The sequence below is a fragment of the Amblyraja radiata genome, chromosome 34 (assembly GCF_010909765.2).
Source record: "Amblyraja radiata isolate CabotCenter1 chromosome 34, sAmbRad1.1.pri, whole genome shotgun sequence".
Taxonomy (NCBI): domain Eukaryota; kingdom Metazoa; phylum Chordata; class Chondrichthyes; order Rajiformes; family Rajidae; genus Amblyraja; species Amblyraja radiata.
The window spans coordinates 16,287,337-16,305,095 of NC_045989.1; the positions used below are offsets into that span (position 1 = coordinate 16,287,337).

General features: G+C 40.3%; 1 protein-coding gene across 2 annotated transcripts; it reads right to left on the bottom strand.

The window, feature by feature from the left end:
• Positions 1 to 14: 14 nt before the first annotated feature.
• mns1 (meiosis specific nuclear structural 1) lies at positions 15 to 17,281 on the bottom strand. 2 transcript variants are annotated; one of them, XM_033050081.1, is made up of 10 exons: positions 17,095 to 17,281; positions 15,027 to 15,248; positions 11,597 to 11,724; positions 6,748 to 6,850; positions 6,121 to 6,350; positions 4,921 to 5,137; positions 4,715 to 4,822; positions 4,151 to 4,408; positions 3,765 to 3,890; positions 15 to 323 (listed from the first exon to the last, which is right to left on the bottom strand). In XM_033050081.1, the coding sequence occupies exons 1-10, from the start codon at positions 17,248 to 17,250 to the stop codon at positions 210 to 212; spliced, it is 1,662 nt and encodes a 553-aa protein (XP_032905972.1). In that variant the 5' UTR covers positions 17,251 to 17,281; the 3' UTR covers positions 15 to 209. The 2 variants fall into 2 exon arrangements, with proteins under 2 accessions (XP_032905972.1, XP_032905973.1); XM_033050082.1 differs by having other exon boundaries at positions 16,886 to 17,182.
• Positions 17,282 to 17,759: the final 478 nt, after the last annotated feature.

Below are 17,759 nucleotides of genomic sequence, written 5' to 3' on the forward strand. Positions count from 1 at the left end.
ATGCTATATTCCACTTCTTTTAAAATATTTTTATTGTAATTAAACTTTATTCATAATATTTATGATATATGCTTTCAATATTCATATCAGATACATTTCAACAGCGATTAAATAGGAATCAATATAATTTTATATCCAAGTGCAACTGAGCTGTTTGAGATGGCTACGTAGGCCCAAATGGTTGTACGAAATGTAATACGACAATGGGATCAGGTCTGACAATTCCACCCTTCATCTGAAGACAGATTGGCATTTCCTTTCTTGAAAGTCTCTTTGAAGGCATTATCAAACAGATCAAGGTCATGTTCATCTTTAAATATCCCCTGTCAAAGACACGTATAAAAACAATTAGCTTAACCAACACAACAATAACACTACCATCTTAATAATATTTATACAATAAGCCCAGTTGAAGTGTGGCCAAGAGGGCACACCAATGCCTCTATGTTACTACGTTGGAAGGTTAGGAAGTTTGGCATGTCCCCAACTATCCTCACTAACTTCCACATGAGTGCTGTAGAAAGCATTTTATAGGGTTGCATCGCAGCATGGCTAGAGAACAGCAGCATCCAAGACTGCAAGAAATTGCAGAGAGTTATGGACGTAGCCATGACCATCGCGCAAATCAACCTCCCTTCCATGAACACCATCTACACTTCACGCTGCCTCAGCAAGGCCACTAGCATAATCAAGACCAGTTTCACCCCGGTCACTTACTCTTCTCCCATCAGGCAAGAACTATCTTTTAATCTGACTTTATTGGGCTTTATCTAGCACTAAATGTTATACCTCTTCTCCTGTATGTGTTCAAGGTGGACAGTTTAATTGTAATCATGTGCAGTTTTTTTCCACTGACTGGATAGTATGGGACAAAAAGCTTTTCACTGTAGCTTGGTACATGTGACAATAATAAATTAAACATTCATCTCAATAGGTTTCTTGGTATTTTGTAAGTTTAAACCAGGGCAGGGACTATCCAGTGAATGGTAGAGCCCTGGGGGTATGTTGTAGAACAGAGAAACATGGGGTACAAGTACATAGTTTCTTGAAAGTGGTGACACAGGTAAGACAGGGTGGTGATGGCGGTATATGGCATGTCTGCCTCATCGGACAGGGTGATGAGTGCAGGAGTTGAAACTTGATGTTACAGCCATATAAAACATGGTGAGACTGCACCTGGGGCATTGTATGCAGTCCTTGTTGCCGTACTATAGGAAGGATGTGATTAGGTTAGAGTGTGTTCAGAAAAGATTAACAAGGATGTTGTCAGAAGTGGCAGGCTTGAACAATGAGGACAGACTGAATTGGTTAGGACCATTTCCCTGGAGTGAAAGAGGTTGACCTTTCAGAGCTTTATAAAATTATGAGGGCGATTGATAAAACTGGATGGTCACAGTCTTTTTTTCCCCAGGATAGGGAAGCCCCAATAAGATACAACAGATTTAAGCTGCGAGGGAAAGATTTAGAGGGAATCCGAGAGGCAGGTTTTCACATGGAAAAATGTGGTGGGTACATGGAATGAGCTGTCAGAGGAAGTGGTAGAGGTGGGCACAATTCCGAATTTAAAAGAACATTTGGACGGGTCCATGGAGATGAAAGGTTTAAGGGGGTTATGGGCCAAATGCGGGCAAAAGGGACTAGTTCAGGTAAACATCTTGGTTAGCACAGACAAGTTGGATTGAAGGATCAGTTTCAATGCTGAATAACTGACTATTTAAATTTTAGTTATTTTATAAACCTCTTTTGTTTGATTCTTCCAGAAACCTCTCATTTTATTTAGCTTAGTTTAAAGATACAGCATGGAAACAGGTTCTTCCACTGACCATGTCCACACCGACCATCAATCATCCATTCACACTAGGTACACAAAAATGCTGGAGAAACTCAGCGGGTGCAGCAGCATCTATGGAGTGAAGGAAATAGGTAACGTTTCGGGCCGAAACCCTTCTTCAGACTGATAGGGGGTGGCAGGGAGAAGGAAGGAAAAAAAGGAGGAGGAGGAGCCCGAGGGCTGGGGGATGGGAGGAGACAGCTCAAGGGCTAAGGAAGGGGAGGAGACAGCAAGGGCTAACAAAATTGGGAGAATTCAATGTTCATGCCCGCCCGCCGGACCCTATCAGTCTGAAGAAGGGTTTCGGCCCGAAACGTTACCTATTTCCTTCGCTCCATAGATGCTGCTGCACCCGCTGAATTTCTCCAGCATTTTTGTGTACCTTCGATTTTCCAGCATCTGCAGTTCCTTCTGGAACACATCCATTCACACTAGTTCTATGTTATTCCACTTTCTCTTCCACTCCCTGCACACAAAGTGCAATTTACAGAGGCCAATTGACCTACAAACCCACATGTCTTTGGGACGAGGGAGGAAACTGGAGCACCTGAATAAACCCATGTGGTCACAAGGAGAACATGCAAACTGCACACAGACCCCACACATCAATCTGTAGGCATGCTCTCCCGCAGTCCGAAAGGCACTATCAATATGCTTGATGTTGACACTTTTTGCCACACTCCTTTATTGACTCCTCCCCCCTTCCTCATCACCCCACAACTGATGTTAGTATTGCTAACTAATCTAAACTAGTAACAGCTATCCTTCATTCCAATTCACTTGTTGAGAAAACATTTTCTCAAATGATTTCTCTTTCTAGAATTCTCTAATATATCCCAAATGTCCTCTATTTTATCATTTAGCTGTGCAATACTATTTAGAAGCATTACATTAACCATGAAAACCTTTCCACTTCATTGTAAGCTGCTTTACTATTATATCTCATCTTAAATTCTAATTCCATGTCAGTGAACTTTTTCAGACAGAGTGGTCGAGGTCATGTGTTGCTTAATCACAAGGTTGATTTCTTCATTTCAAATTTTGCAAAATTATTTTGGAAATATCCCCTCTCTATATTCCTGGTTCATCTGCCAAATAATTATTCTATAAACCTCCCACTTTTATAATTCATAAATTAATAATCCAGAGTATCAAGACCTGTCTAAGATACTTGAATATTTTGGTGAGAGAACTTTGGTGCAAGTACAGACTCCCGATTCAATAATAATCAACTTTGTTCTCTATTGATATTGGACCCATCCTTTGAAATTCCCTTGCTCTTCAAATAAGCTTTATAGCTTACTTAAGATATATTTTACATCTTAAAAACTTCAGAGTCGCAAGTGTAGTCCTTCTGAAACCTTGTATTCATTTACTGCAGCCTCAAAGTGATGGGAACTGTGGATGTGCATCGTCAAAAATATGAATCTGGAATTTGAGGTTGCAGCAACAAATGCATTAGTTTTCATCAATGTTTTGTTTCAGTCTTTAGTGAAAATGTTTTTGTTTTGTTTCAAATCAAAATGTAGTAAAAGACCAGGAAATAATTCCTTTCCTTTACAGACTGACATTATACAATTGAAACAGAAAGCTACAGGTACAAATAGCCTGCCTACTTCTTTGTTATACCAGTGTATGGTGGAAAAACAATAGGTTTATAATTGAAGATACTTATCAATTACTCTACAAGTTTGAACAAGGTAGCAAGCGGACAGAAAAGCTCAGATTTCCCATAACTTCTAAATGTTTCTGCGTTATCTTTGCATGTAGTGAGGAACTCCAGGTCTCTGGGAGAGTGTCACCATCAAATGACGCTTCAATTGTCACTGCTACTATCTGTTAATATCTTAATAAGTTATATTTTCCAAAGAACAAAATCCCCATAATACTGCAATTAATTTTCAAAATTAATAATATTTCTCATGTGACATACCTTTGGAAGGTAACCAAGCAGCTTACTGGCATGCAGTTTGAGAAGTTTCTGCCTTTCTTCCTCAATTACAGCCTGAAGAGCTGCCTCCCTCTTCTCTTCTTGCTGGCGTGCTTCAAGTTCTCGTTTCTATTAAGAAGATATTAATCAGAATTCACTGAAAGCCATTTATTCAGAAACAGATTCGTGCTTTCACACAACTAGAACGTTGTGTACATTTACACTGCAGAGGTGCAATCCAGATTTTCTGTAAAGGAATTTCAAATCTTGCTAAATCAAATCCCCCCAAAATATTATTCAATATCAATATGCATGGAGCATTAATTATTATGTAGTATAAAATGGGAAACAAAATTATAATTGAATTTCAAGTAAAGTTCACAACATACTCTGTTAATTTCAAATTGTTGGCGTCGATCTGCAAGGATTTCCTCCACAGCCCTCTTATGTTCAAGCTGTTTCATACGCCGTTTCTGTGCATTCATCTGCTCAATACGGTCATCCTCGGCAAGTTTGGCCAACATCTTTCTCCGTAGCTCATCTTCTTCCTCCTTCTCTGCCTGTAGGCGCTTCTGTTTGAAAACCATTTGGTCTTGGTATGTCTTCTGTAATTCAAGCCGTTGACGAATTTGCTTTTCCATCTCTGCCTGCAAAAACAAATATAAACTTGTTACACTTGTTGCATTATCATCCGGTATAATTGGACCTCTGCTGCACAATGAAGAAGAGTGACGATGTATTTGATATGATGTCATTGAGAATTACCAATTACTTTCTCAGGTCAGTTTCTTACCATAGTGGACATATACAAGTACAACAGGCTCAATTTAATTGGCATCTTTCAGCAAAAATACAATATTTGCACATTTTAATAATCTTGTTTCAACCTGCACAATGCCACAAACAATGCAACTCTTGGTAATAAACTGGTGAGGAGTCTTTCTGATACTAACAATTTGTTGCTGTCTATGAGCTTCTTCTACTTTTTCAAGGTACAATTCTTGACGGACATTTTCCATATCTTCACGTTCGTGCTGTTGTTTTTCAATTTCCGCAGCAAGCTGTAGGGAAGAAAATGCCAGTTATTTGTTAGAAATTTATAAAATGAGTATGTATAATATGTAAATCATGACAGACTAAGCAAACAAATTTATCCTACCTTTTGGTACAGCATTTCTTTATGCTCATCTTGTTCTCGAACTCTTGCCATCCGTTCATCCTCTCTGCTCTTTTGTGCATTGGCAAACTCCAAAATCTTTCTGTTCTCGGCTTCCATTTTTTCCCGTTCCATTTGTTTCCATTCAGCTCGCTGCTTCTGGAACTCCTCGACATACCTCTGAGTTTCCCTCATCTTCTGCATCTTCAGCTCCCTTTCCCTATTCAAAAAGAGTGGATTAACATAAAAGTTGGGACAGATTAGTATTTTTAATATCACAAGAATTTCGGAACACAAATATTAACAATTTTTGAATGAAATGTTTAAAACTCCATCCACTATCGCAGTGCGAATTGGTCCTCATGCCTTTCTCTAAAAACAGAAGAGAAATACTTATTGAGTACCTTACCCATCTCCTGTGGCTCCACAGAGTTGACCGCTTTGATTCCTGAAGGGGTTAAATTCTCTCGCTGGTTACCCCTTTCCCCTCTATGTACCGGTAGTTATAAAATCTTTTGGGATTATTCTTAATTTTATTTGACAGAGCCATCTCCAGTCCCCTTTTTGCCCTCTTGACTACCTTTTTTAGCTTATTCCTCTAGATTTTTTTTCTGACTGACAACCACATCATCAGCACCTATTGAAAAAAGGACACTGAAGAATGCATGTGATCTACCTTGTCCAATACATAATGTAAGAATATTTAAATCTATTCTGCTTCAGAACAGGTGCTGTCTCAAGCCATACTATTCACAGGGAATTATGCCTTTAGATTACTATATTTGACAACTTGCATATACTCCTTGGGCGCACCTGTTTCAACTGATCTTTCTGTTTACTATATTGCCATCATCAAGTTCAACTGAAGCACATCAAATGCTGTCCCCACTGATACTACTTTGTTAGCAATTTTGACATGGTCAATCTCACTTTAAATGCATCTGAAAGGATATGGAATTAAATGTAAAACTTTGATATTAATTTATGACACTCGGCAGAGGCCATAATGACTGACCAAAAACATTAATCCCACTCTTTAACATCAGAGATAATTTAATGTTACATTTGACTGAAACCGGAGATTATCTTGGAAGACATTTCAGATATAGAAAGATAATTACCCAAACACAGAAATATATTCTTACATTACACGGCTTCTTTTAAACAAAGTTCAAGAAAGTAATTACTTGCAATAGAGCTTACCTATGATCTTCATCATAGATTTTCCTTACAATTTCATCAATCCTTAGTTTATCTTTTAGGAATTCATCATATTCTTCCTGCCTCCTTTGTTCATTTTCATCAACTTGCTTTCCAAGATCCTTCTGATATCTCACGGATTGTTCAACGCGTTTCTGTTCTTCCTTGGCCCGCTCTACTATGGCTCTTTCATTTTCCTTCTTCATTAATTTAGAAAGCTCAGCCTCACGTTTCTAGTTTAAAAAGACAAATTATTCATTTTCCCCAGCGGTTCTGAATTTTATTTGATCAGACTGATTTTACTTTTTGAAAAAGCTAAAGCTTTTTACTTCTAATGTTGTTTTGAACTCTGTACAACCTATAACGCATTTTAGGAGACATATTTTGCAAATGAAAGGCATAGTTTTAGTCAAGCTACATTGTTAATTTTAAGCTAAAACACAGGCAACATATTCCTAATGTACTAGCTTTTGAAATTAGTTTACATTCTGATATGTCTGGAAAAGAGAAAAAAAATCTAAAATAGGGAGTACTTTTAGGAAGCACGATATAATAAAAATAGTTAAATATTTCAAAGTATTTCCAAAAAAGTTAAATATTTCAATATCCATCTTAACGCATAATACTTACTATCTTCTCAAAACGATCTGCTTCTTTTTCAGCTATCTGCGCAGCTCTTTCTCTGTTCACGTAAGCAGCCTTTAACTTGGCTTCTAGTTCACGAAGCTCAATACTAAATTTTGAAATGAAGGAACACAAGAAGAAATCATAAGATAATAACTAATTGAAATAGGAAGACAACACAAAAGGATGACTCGGCCGCTGAGGTCTGCCTTCCAATACAATACGATCGTGGCTGATTTACACCATTCCCAGCTCCTCTTTCCTAATTCCCACACACATAAACACACAATTTCCTAATCTTTCTAAAGTTTATCTACCTCCACTTTAAATACTTCTAATGCACTAGCCTCTACAACTCTTTGGGGTAAATAAACCGGAGATTCGCCACTTCCATTTTAAGTGACCCTTGTCTCGTAACTCTGAACCCTCATTTGACTCTTTCTGACTAATGAGAACCTCTCAACATCTTGCCTACTATGCCTTCAGGATCTTCTGCATCTCAATAAGGTAATTCTTCATTCTTCCAAACTCGTACCCAATCTGCGTAGCCTCAATTAATAGGAGGTGACTTGGATAGGCTGGGTGAGTGGGCAAATGTTTGGCAGATGCAGTATAATGTGGATAAATGTGAGGTTATCCATTTTGGTGGCAAAAAACAGGAAAGCAGACTTTTATCTAAATGGTGGCCGATTAGGAAAAGGGGAGATGCAGCGAGACCAAGGGTGTCATGGTACACCAGTCATTGAAAGTAGGCATGCAGGTGCAGCAGGCAGTGAAGAAAGCGAATGGTATGTTGGCTTTCATAGCAAAGGGATTTGAGTATAGGAGCAGGGAGCTTCTACTGCAGTTGTACAGGGTCTTGGTGAGACCACACCTGGAGTATTGCATACAGTTTTGGTCTCCAAATCTGAGGAAGGACATTATTGCCATAGAGGGAGTGCAGAGAAGGTTCACCAGACTGATTCCTGGGATGTCAAGACTGTCTTATGAAGAAAGACTGGATAGACTTGGTTTATACTCTCTAGAATTTAGGAGATTTCTATGTTTCTATGTTTCTATGATAATCCTCTCACCCCAGGAATTAATACAATTAATCTCTTTTGGACTGCCTCCAATGTTACTGTATACTTTTTAGATAACGGAAACAAAACTGTACACTGTATTCCTGTTGTCTCATTAACACCTTGTACAAACATAGAAACATAGAAAATAGGTGCAGGAGTAGGCCATTCGGCCCTTCGAGCCTGCACCGCCATTCAATATGATCATGGATGATCATCCAACTCAGTATCCTGTACCTGCATTCTCTCCATACCCCCTGATTCCCTTAGCCACAAGGGCCACACCTAACTCCCTCTTAAATATAGCAAACAATTGCAACAATACCTCCCCATTTTTTAAATCCAACCACTTTGCAATAAAAACTAATTCATCATTTATCTTAATTATTTTCTGTCTTTGCCTGCTAGCGTTTTGTTATTCATGCACAAGATAATCTCGATTCCCCTGAACTTCACTCATTTGCAGTCTTTCTCTATTTAGATAACAATCCACTTTTTTATTCTTCCTATCCAAGTGCATAACCTCACACTTACCCACAATGAATTCCATTTGCCAAGTTTTTGCCCAATCACTCAATTTTCTCCATATCCTATTGTAGAGTCCCAATATCCTCATCATAACAAGCACCTCCAACAATTTTGCATAATTGGCAAGCTTGGATACTTTTCATTTCACTCCCTCCTCCAGGTCATTATTATAAATAGTAAAAAGAGTTCCAAGAACTGATCCCCGTTCGATCCCTGATGTACTCCACTAGTTACATCCTTCAAACCTAAAAAAACAAATTATTCCAATTCTATTTTCCACGTGACAGCCAATTTTCAATCCATGCTTATACACTTCCAACACCATGAGTCCTGAAGAGGGTGGTGCACAAATTATGTAGCACCTTGTCAAATACCTTTCCAAGTTAAAATACACTACATCTACAGGTTCCCTTCTGTGGACTCCTGCCGTTACATAACTCAAGCAAATTTGTCAAGCATGATTTATCTTTCATCAACTACATCAAATTGCCCAATAACACCAGAATGTAAAATGTGGCAATTTCTATGTCTTTAACTGAAGCCTTCCGGTCAAATAACCCTACATAAGGCAATGATCATGGATCATAAGAAATTAAATGCTTTTATAATGCACCAAGAGTAAATTGCTATAGAATTTCCAAAGTAATGCATGACTCCAGAGAAGAAATTGTAAACTGACAGAAAATTTGGAATAATTGATTATAACTGACCCCAATAAACTCAATATTGCAAAGGGTTGTTTTAGAATTTACGGGTGGATGATTAAAAGGAGGACAGATGTAAGACTGCATGTGTCAATTTTTAAAAATAATTTTAGAATTATGTTGCAAATACATGTTACTAAAGACCACGTTAGACTTAACAGGAAGCTGGCTATCTTAACGAAGAACAAAAATTGCTAGAAATACTCAGATGATTAAGCAGTAATGGAGAGAGAGTAGGTCAATTAACTCATAGGATGATGGAACAAATGTTTCCCCTTGTTGATGAATTGATTGGTTTGGAAAATGAGATTACATGGGAACAAGGGTGAGCTTGCAGTTTGGTGCAAAATTGGAGGGTTGTTTTTCAAATTGGGGGCTTTTGGCCAGTGGTATGCCACAGGGATTCGTGCTGGATCCACTGTTGTTTGTCCTATATATTACGATTTTGATGAGAATACAAGAGGAATAATCTTAAGTTTATGTATGACACCAAAAATCAGTGGTGTGGTGGACAGTAAACGAGGTTGTCTAACCTTATAACAAGAAATAGATGAACTGAGGAAGAGGGATAAGAAATGACGGATGGAATTTAACTTGGACAGGATGCATTTTAGTGAGTTAAACCAGGGCAGCACAAGCATAGCAAAAGAGCAAAAGCATAACCTTAGGCAATGTTGTTGAAGGGACCCGAGGGTACAAGTATCTAGTTCCTTGAAAGTGGTGACACAGACGCCTGTGTCAAGGAAGTGGAGAAGGAACATGTCATGTTTGCCATCATTGGCTGGGGTATGGGTACAATAGCTGGGACATCATGTTACAGCTGTATAGGACACTGGTGCGACTGCACCACCTGGAATATTGTGTGAGTTTTGGTCAGTGGTACTACAGGAAGAATGTGATTAAACTAGCGAGAGTGCTGAAAAGATTCACAAGTATGTTGTGGCCTTGAGTCAAGAGTCAAGGCGGTGTACAGGAAGGGACAAAGCCGACTGTATTTTTTAAGGAGGCTGAGGTCATTTAATATCTGCCAACCCCTACTGTGCAGTGTCTACCATTCAGTGGTGGCCAGTGCTCTGTTTTTTGCTGTGGCCTGTTGGGGAGATGGCGCCCGTATAGCGGATAAAAACAGACTGGACAAGCTAATCAGGAAGGCCGGCTCAGTGGTCGGGGCTGAGCAACGAACGGTCCAGCAGGTGGCAGAGGCCAGAACTCTGAACAAACTGGGTTCTATAATGACCAACCCCACTCACCCACTCCATGCCCTGAAGGTGATCAAGAGCAGCATCTTCAGTCAGAGGCTGATTGCACCAATGTGCAAAACTGAGAGACATAGGAAGTCCTGTTTACCAGCTGCTATAAGATTATATAATGCGCATAAATAACTGCACTTATTTTTTTAAATTAATTGTATTTTAACTTGTATTTTAACTTGTATTTTAACTTGTTAAGTATGGAAGCCATTTGAGGAAATGTGTGGTGTTATGTCTGTCTTGAAGCTGTCGTGGCACTGTAATTTCCTGAAAAGGATTATTAAAGGTATAATCTAATCTAATCTAATCTAATCTAATCTAAGAGAAGAAACAGGATAGGCTGGGTCCTTTTTCCCTGATGCGAACAATGCTGAGGGATGACCTGACAGAGGTTTATAAAATCATGAGGTCGAAGATAAAATGGGTGATCCACCAGGATAGGAGAATCTAAAACTAGAGGGTGAATGGGGAAATATGTTAAAGGGGACTTGAGAGGCAACTTTTTCCACACAAAGGATGGCGAGTAAATGGAACAAACTGCCACAAAGAAGCTGTAGAGGCAAATACAATTACAATGCTTAAAAGGCAACTGAACAAGTTCATGGATAGGATAGCTTTAGAGAGATATGAACACAGTTTGCACTTGTTTTCTTTGGAAGATGAAAGGTCTGGACCCAAAATAACTATCCCTTTGCCTCCACAGATGCTGCCTGACCCACTGGGTAATGCCTGCAGTTTGTTTGTTGTGCCAAGGCCCAGCATCTATGTCTCAAGTACTTTTTTAAATAGCAGTATTGAGAATGTATGGAAGCACTATATAAACATGACAACTTGTCCGTTTTCTCAGAAATGCTGCCTCATTTTCCTTGCAATTACAGTTTATACAATGAAAGCAAACACGGAAGCAAGGAAGAGAAACAAGGTAGGTGAACAAATATTAAAAGGTTGGTCAAATACGAAGCAGGAGTGATTAAATGACAACTGGAGAAGCACCAAAGTAAGGATAATAATGGGACGTCATAATATGGATCTGGAGGAGTTGTGCATAAAAACAGAATTATTGTTTTATCCATCTGAGAATTTACATTTACACTTAACCACAAACCACTTTGTAACTGCAGCTTATCTGGGACGTGGGATTTCAATGTTTATTCTTAATTAACAAAATCTTTTTGGCCATCAGTTTTAGTATTTATTTCCAGTGATGCCGTTGTGAGTACCTGAGCCTTCTTAAACATGCTTCAAGAACTAATTAAATAACAGCACTGAGGTAATGGAACAATATATAACATGACATCTTTCTTTGACTTGCCTGTTTTCTCGGACTTGCTGTCTCATTTTTTCATCTTTTAGTTTCTCATACTTTATTCTTTCAAGCTCCTTGGCTATCCTTTCCTCCTGTTCCAACTGCTTGGCCTTCAGTATTTTTCTCTTTTCTGCCTATTATAGACATCAAATGTCCAGAACAATAAATGGACAAGAAATCACGAACGTCAATCAATGTAAACCCGATCATCAAAAAAATTTTTTCAATGATTGATCCAAGTTAACAGATTAGCCTTAGAACTTGAACTACAATTAGTTTTACTCAATACAACCAAATTAATCCAAAACTTGTCTAATTTATCCAATTTAACCTCTTAATTAACATTCTAATTACAAGGTCTTCTTGATTATTTGCCAATTTCTCAGTACATCTTATCACCGACTAGACAGTGGTCCTGAACTATCATCCACCTAATTGGAGACCCTCAGACTACCTTTTATCAGACTTTACCTTGCACTAAACGTTATTCCCTTTATCCTGCATTTGTGCACTGTGGATGGTGGGCGGCGCGACTCTTGTCAGCAGCGGCCTCTGCAGTCCGTCTGTCTTTTATTGTTTTCTGTCTTGTTTCTATGTAGTTTTTATTGTTTTTTTTGTCGGGGTATGTGTGTGGGGGGTGGGGGTGGGGAACTTTAAGGTCTTTCCCCTGCACGGGAGACCCGACCTTTTCTTTGTCGGGTCTCCGTTGTCGTTGGGGCTGCAACGTGGAGCGGCCTCCAACAGGAATGACCTGGGGCTCCAGTCGCGGAGCTGCGGATCTACTCACCATCACGGAGCTGGCCGAATCCGGAGCGGGTGGAGCTGTGGTGGAGCGCTGCTGTGACCCGACACCCGGAGATTCGGAAGCTCCTACCGCAGGTCTGTGGACAGTAATGCCGGGAGCCCGCGGGTCCCTGGTGGGAGACCGCTTTTCGGGGCTTCCGCAGCGGCGACTTCTCCCGCCCGAGTTGCGGGGTTGAAGATTACCTGGAGCAGGGCCTACATCACCGCCCCGCGCGGCTTGGAATGGCCGCGGGACTTTGTGAGCGCCTGCCGGGGCTCCAACACCAAGAGCCCGCCGGGGCTCCAACACCAAGACCCGGTGCGTGGCCTTGCATCACCCGGCGTGGCTTTAATGGCTGCGGGACATTTAACATCGCCCGCCGGGGGCTTTGGCTTTGACTCTGTCTTTGAATCTGACATGGGGGGGAGAGGGGAGTGCAGGGGAGAGATATGTTTTTTTTTGCCTTCCTTCACAGCGAGGAGAAGATGCGCTGTGAAGGATGTTTGTGTAAATTGTGTTGGGTCTTGGGTCTTTTTTGTTTTGTATGTATGGCTGCAGAAACGGCATTTCGTTTGGACCTCAACGGTGTCCAAATGACAAATAAATGTATTGTATTGTATGGTTGATTGTAATCATGTATAGACTTTTTGCTGACTGGATAGCACGCAACAAAAAAGCTTTTTGCTGTACCTTGGTACACGTGACAACAATAAACTAAATACAAAGTCTGGAACAGACGACACCTCATTGCATTATGCAAAATATTTCCTGAAAAAACACCATAAACTTATCTAAATCCAGGCTTGTATTTTTCTAATTATTTTGTTTCCAACGTCTAGAATTTGTTGCATCACATCTGTAAAACCACAGTCTTTGAGTGCAACATGTTATCCTTAATTACCCATCCTTCAATAGGTTAGACAACATCTGTGATTCCAAAGAAATACTCAGTGGTTGCATCTTTAATGCAATCTTGACTGGCGCAACCCGAAATAAGTTTTTAAAATTATATTTAACGGCAGAACCATTGATTATGTGATTTTAGTGTCAAGAAATGTCATTTCCCAATATGAGTGAAGGTCCACTATTTCAAACCTCCACACAAAGCTGTAAGCTATTGTAAGAAATTACAATTAACTGTCAAGAGTGCCTAGGTTCTGTGAACCCTACAGGTCACCACTCAGTCCTGCTCCAATACCCTTTGTGAAGAGAAAGGAAGAACTGAATAACATCCATATAACATGGACACCTACATCAGACTCTTATTTATTGACTATGCTCCTCTTTCAACACCATAATCAAACCAAACTGATCTCCTAATGTTAGGATCTTAGTCTCAACACCCCCCCCCACCCCCCCCCCTGCAAATTAATCCTTGATTCCTTTCCCACGGACTGCAATCAGTAAGGATAGGCGACAAAACTTCTTCAATGAGAATTTTCAAAACCAGTGTATTGTAAGTTTCAGCCCCTTACTATTTTCCCTATACACTCACGACTGCACAGTCAAATTCTCCACAACTCCATTTACAAATTTGCTGATGACACCATTGTAGTGGGTCAGTTCCCAAACAATAACAAGACTATAGCATGGTGTCAAGATAACCTGTCCCTCAAGGCCAGCAAAATAAAGCAGCTGGTTATCAACTTCAGGAGGTAGTGAAGAACATATCCTAGTCTCTATGAATGGTGCTGAAGTGTAGAATGTCTAGAGCTTCACGTTCCTTTGTGTAAATATCACCAAATGTTTGCCCTGATTGCTACGGCCAAGAAAACACACTAATGTCTCTATTTCTACAGATGCATCCTATCTGGATACAACACAGCTTGGTATGAGTCCTGCTCTGCCGCTCTGCCTGAGATCCCAAGAAATTGCAGTTAGTTGTGAATGCAGCCCAGTCCATCACGCAAACCAGCCTCCTCCCACCCCGCAACATTGATTCCGTCTTCCACGATTTTTTATCGAAACTGATTTTTCTTTGTTGCTGTAACACTAGGTTCTGTTCTCTATTTATCCAGGCAAATCATACCATACATGGGTGCATCGCATAGTGCAAACGGGAAAAACAAACAGAGAACAGAACCTAGTTTTTCACTATATCTCAGCACGTGACAATAATGAACCAATTGCCCATTGCTGCTACAACTTTGTCTTTCTTAATTTGTTGACAACACAACTCAAGCCCTCTATTCACAAGATATTGTGAAAGGAACTCGGCATCAAGGCAATCTTAAGCAGTATCAAGGCCAAGAGTATGTTAAAAAAAACTACCACATTAAATCAAACTAAATAACACACAAGAGGTGAAGGTGAACATGTTATTGGATATGTAATTAATTATATTAAACTAGGTCAACATAGAACAACAGGTTCTTAATACAAAAAGTCAGGGGAGGTAAAATAGAATTCAAATTACTCAATGATAATTTGGCCAGGATTGTAAAATGTACTTAAGAGGAAGATTTGATAAAATTACTATGGCTTAATACCACTATTGTTATAAAATCTATTGCTATAGTCACACTTTTTGCACTTCTTATACATAGGTCCTATTCTTATGTAATAAAAGAAGTTAATATGAAACACAGCAGTGATGTATTTGTGATTCCAGTGTATTTCACACAGCAATACAAAATCTAGAAATTTGCTCACCTTCATAATTGTTTCTTCCATCATTTTTTCCTGTTCGATCTCCTGTAAAATTCTTTGGAATTGCTTTCGTGATGCCATTTCATCAGCCCTTACTTTTGCCAATATAGACTTTTCTTTACTCAATTTTTCAAGAAATTCTTTATAAATTTCATCCCTATGATTTTGGGACTCTATATTCCTAGCCTGCTGAAGGGCTGCTTCTTTTCTTGGGCAAATTGTAGCCTGTTAATATAAAAGTAGAAAATGCACATTATATTGTAAAACATTGACACAAGCAAAATTATGAAATATTGCATCTTTTTCTTAGACTTTTAGCAAATCAGTGCAAACATGTTTTCATATACGCTTCAATAACTGTTTCACACAGAGAAAAAAATCATGTTTAAATCAAAAGAACAACTAATACGTTCAGCTTCTGTTAAATCAATCATCCATGACACATCTTGGGTAATGATGCAACTGTCAAGAAATTCATTGTTTTAGAAGTTTATGATGTTTTGCATGTAAGAATTTATGAACTAGAAAGCAAAATAGTTCATAAACCTCTTATTAGATGATGCATAAAGATGCAATAAATGGCAGGGAACATTGAATGAATAATCAGTTTGGTGCTCAATTCAACATTCGGCAAAAAGTGTTTCTGTAAATGCTACCTATGGTCTACTATGGTGGACCTATTGTCTACCTTTGATTTTTCCAGCATCTGCAGTTCTTTCTTAAACTTTTAACCTACGGTGGAGAGAGTTGGTAATGGCATAGATGTGTAATTTAAACTTTATTCCATTCCATACTGCAAAGACATAGCAGGGACCAGGCAGGCAAGCATTTAAAATAGCTTGTCCACACCGTTCCCAACTTTATGTGGCCAAGTACAAGTTGGAGTAGGGGTAACTCAAAAGCCAGCATGATAATCCTCAGGCAGCAAGGCTCAGTATTTTCTTTTTTCGAACTGAGTACTTCATCAATGTCTGTATAACATTTTGGGCTTCCTTCCCTATATCCTGTGCCTGAGATTCCTCTCGTGGAGTGGCTCCTCCTTGACAGGGGCTGTCAATCTATTTGGAAAGACAGGGATTGATGAGAGACAATCAGCATAGCTTTATGAATGGGAGATAGCGTCTCATGATTTTGATTGAGATTTTTTGAAGAAGGTAACCAAAAAGGTTGATAAGGACAGGGCAGTAAAGGTTTTATTTGCAGCAAGCAGTTTGATAAGGTTTAGCACAACTGGTTACTCTGTAGGTTAAATTGCATGAATCCAGGGAGAGCTAGCTAATTGGACACAAAAATGGTGAGGGGAGGGGAGATTTCATACGAACTGGTGGGGAAACTTCTTCACACTAAGGGTGGTGGATACATGGAATGAGATGCCAGGGAAAGAGGTTGGCAGGTACAATAACTATATCTAAAAGACATATGCACAGGTGCATGTATAAGGAAAGTTGAAGATAGAATAGCTTGGCTTTTGCAAGATGGTGTGGATTTCCAATTATGACCTCAGATCTGTTCAGTCTGTCCCATTTAGCACGGTTGAGACTCTTCTGCAGATGATGGAGTAAAGGTGAGATAATTCTGTCGCTATTCTGTCACTCCACACATCGCCCCTCACGGTTCTTGCATGAGGAAATAGACGCAAAAATACTGGAGTAACTCAGCGGGTCAGGCAGCACCTCTGGAGAAAAGAAATAGGTGGCGTTTCGGGTCGAGACCCTTCTTCAGACTCCAGTCTTTTTTTCCCTTTTCCCTATTCATTCTCTCCAGAGATGATACCTGACCCCCGCCCCCGTTGAATTATTCCCGCCTTTTGTGTCTGTCTTCGGTTTAAACCAGCACCCGCAGTTCATCCCTACACATCTTACACGAGGAGTCCGGGTCCATGGGTGTGGCACTGGAGGGCTTCGTGGGCATTTTCTCCACGGGGTTTGTGACCCGTACACAGGGCAACCATCGGAACTCTTCCGCTGTCCCCCTCAAAAATAAGGAACCAGCCAAAAGATCCAGCAAGTGTCCCGATTATTCCCAGGAGCTGCCACTGTGCCGAGCCGACGCTCTCCCGGGCCTCACTTACCATCTTGGACAGTGATACCGTGGGCAATAGTTTATCGATCACTAACTTCGACGGCGATGCCAAGACAATTCCAGAGCAGCGGCGGTTACCCTGGAAACACCCGGTGCCCCGCTCACCGTCCAGTAACAAGGCCCGTGATTGGCTGCTGGGCGACATTTTGAAGGCGGATTCCGTTGCTGCTCAGCAACGAGACTCAACAGCAACGATCATAGAGGAGCATGATCTTTGCTCAACAGAAGGCGCCGAGCGCTGGGTTGGGAAGGAACTGAACTGCAGATGCTGCTTTATGATCGTAAGTGATAGGAGCAGAATTAGGCCATTCGGCCCATCAAGTCTACTCCGCCATTCAACCGTGGCTGATCTATCTCTACCCTCCTAACCCCATTCTCCTGCCTTCTCCACACAACTAAGAATCTATCTAATTCTAAGGTACACAAAAATGCTGGAGAAACTCAGCGGGTGCAGCAGCATCTATGGAGCTAAGGAAATAGGCAACGTTTCGGGCCGAAACCCTTCTTCAGACTCCAGTCTTTCCCCCCCCCCCCCCCTTTGCTCTATTCATTCTCTCCAGAGATGATGCCTGACCCCCCCCCCCCCCCCCCCCCCCCCGCCGCCCCCCGCCGTTAAATTATTTCTGCCTTTTGTGTCTGTCTTCTGTTTTAAAC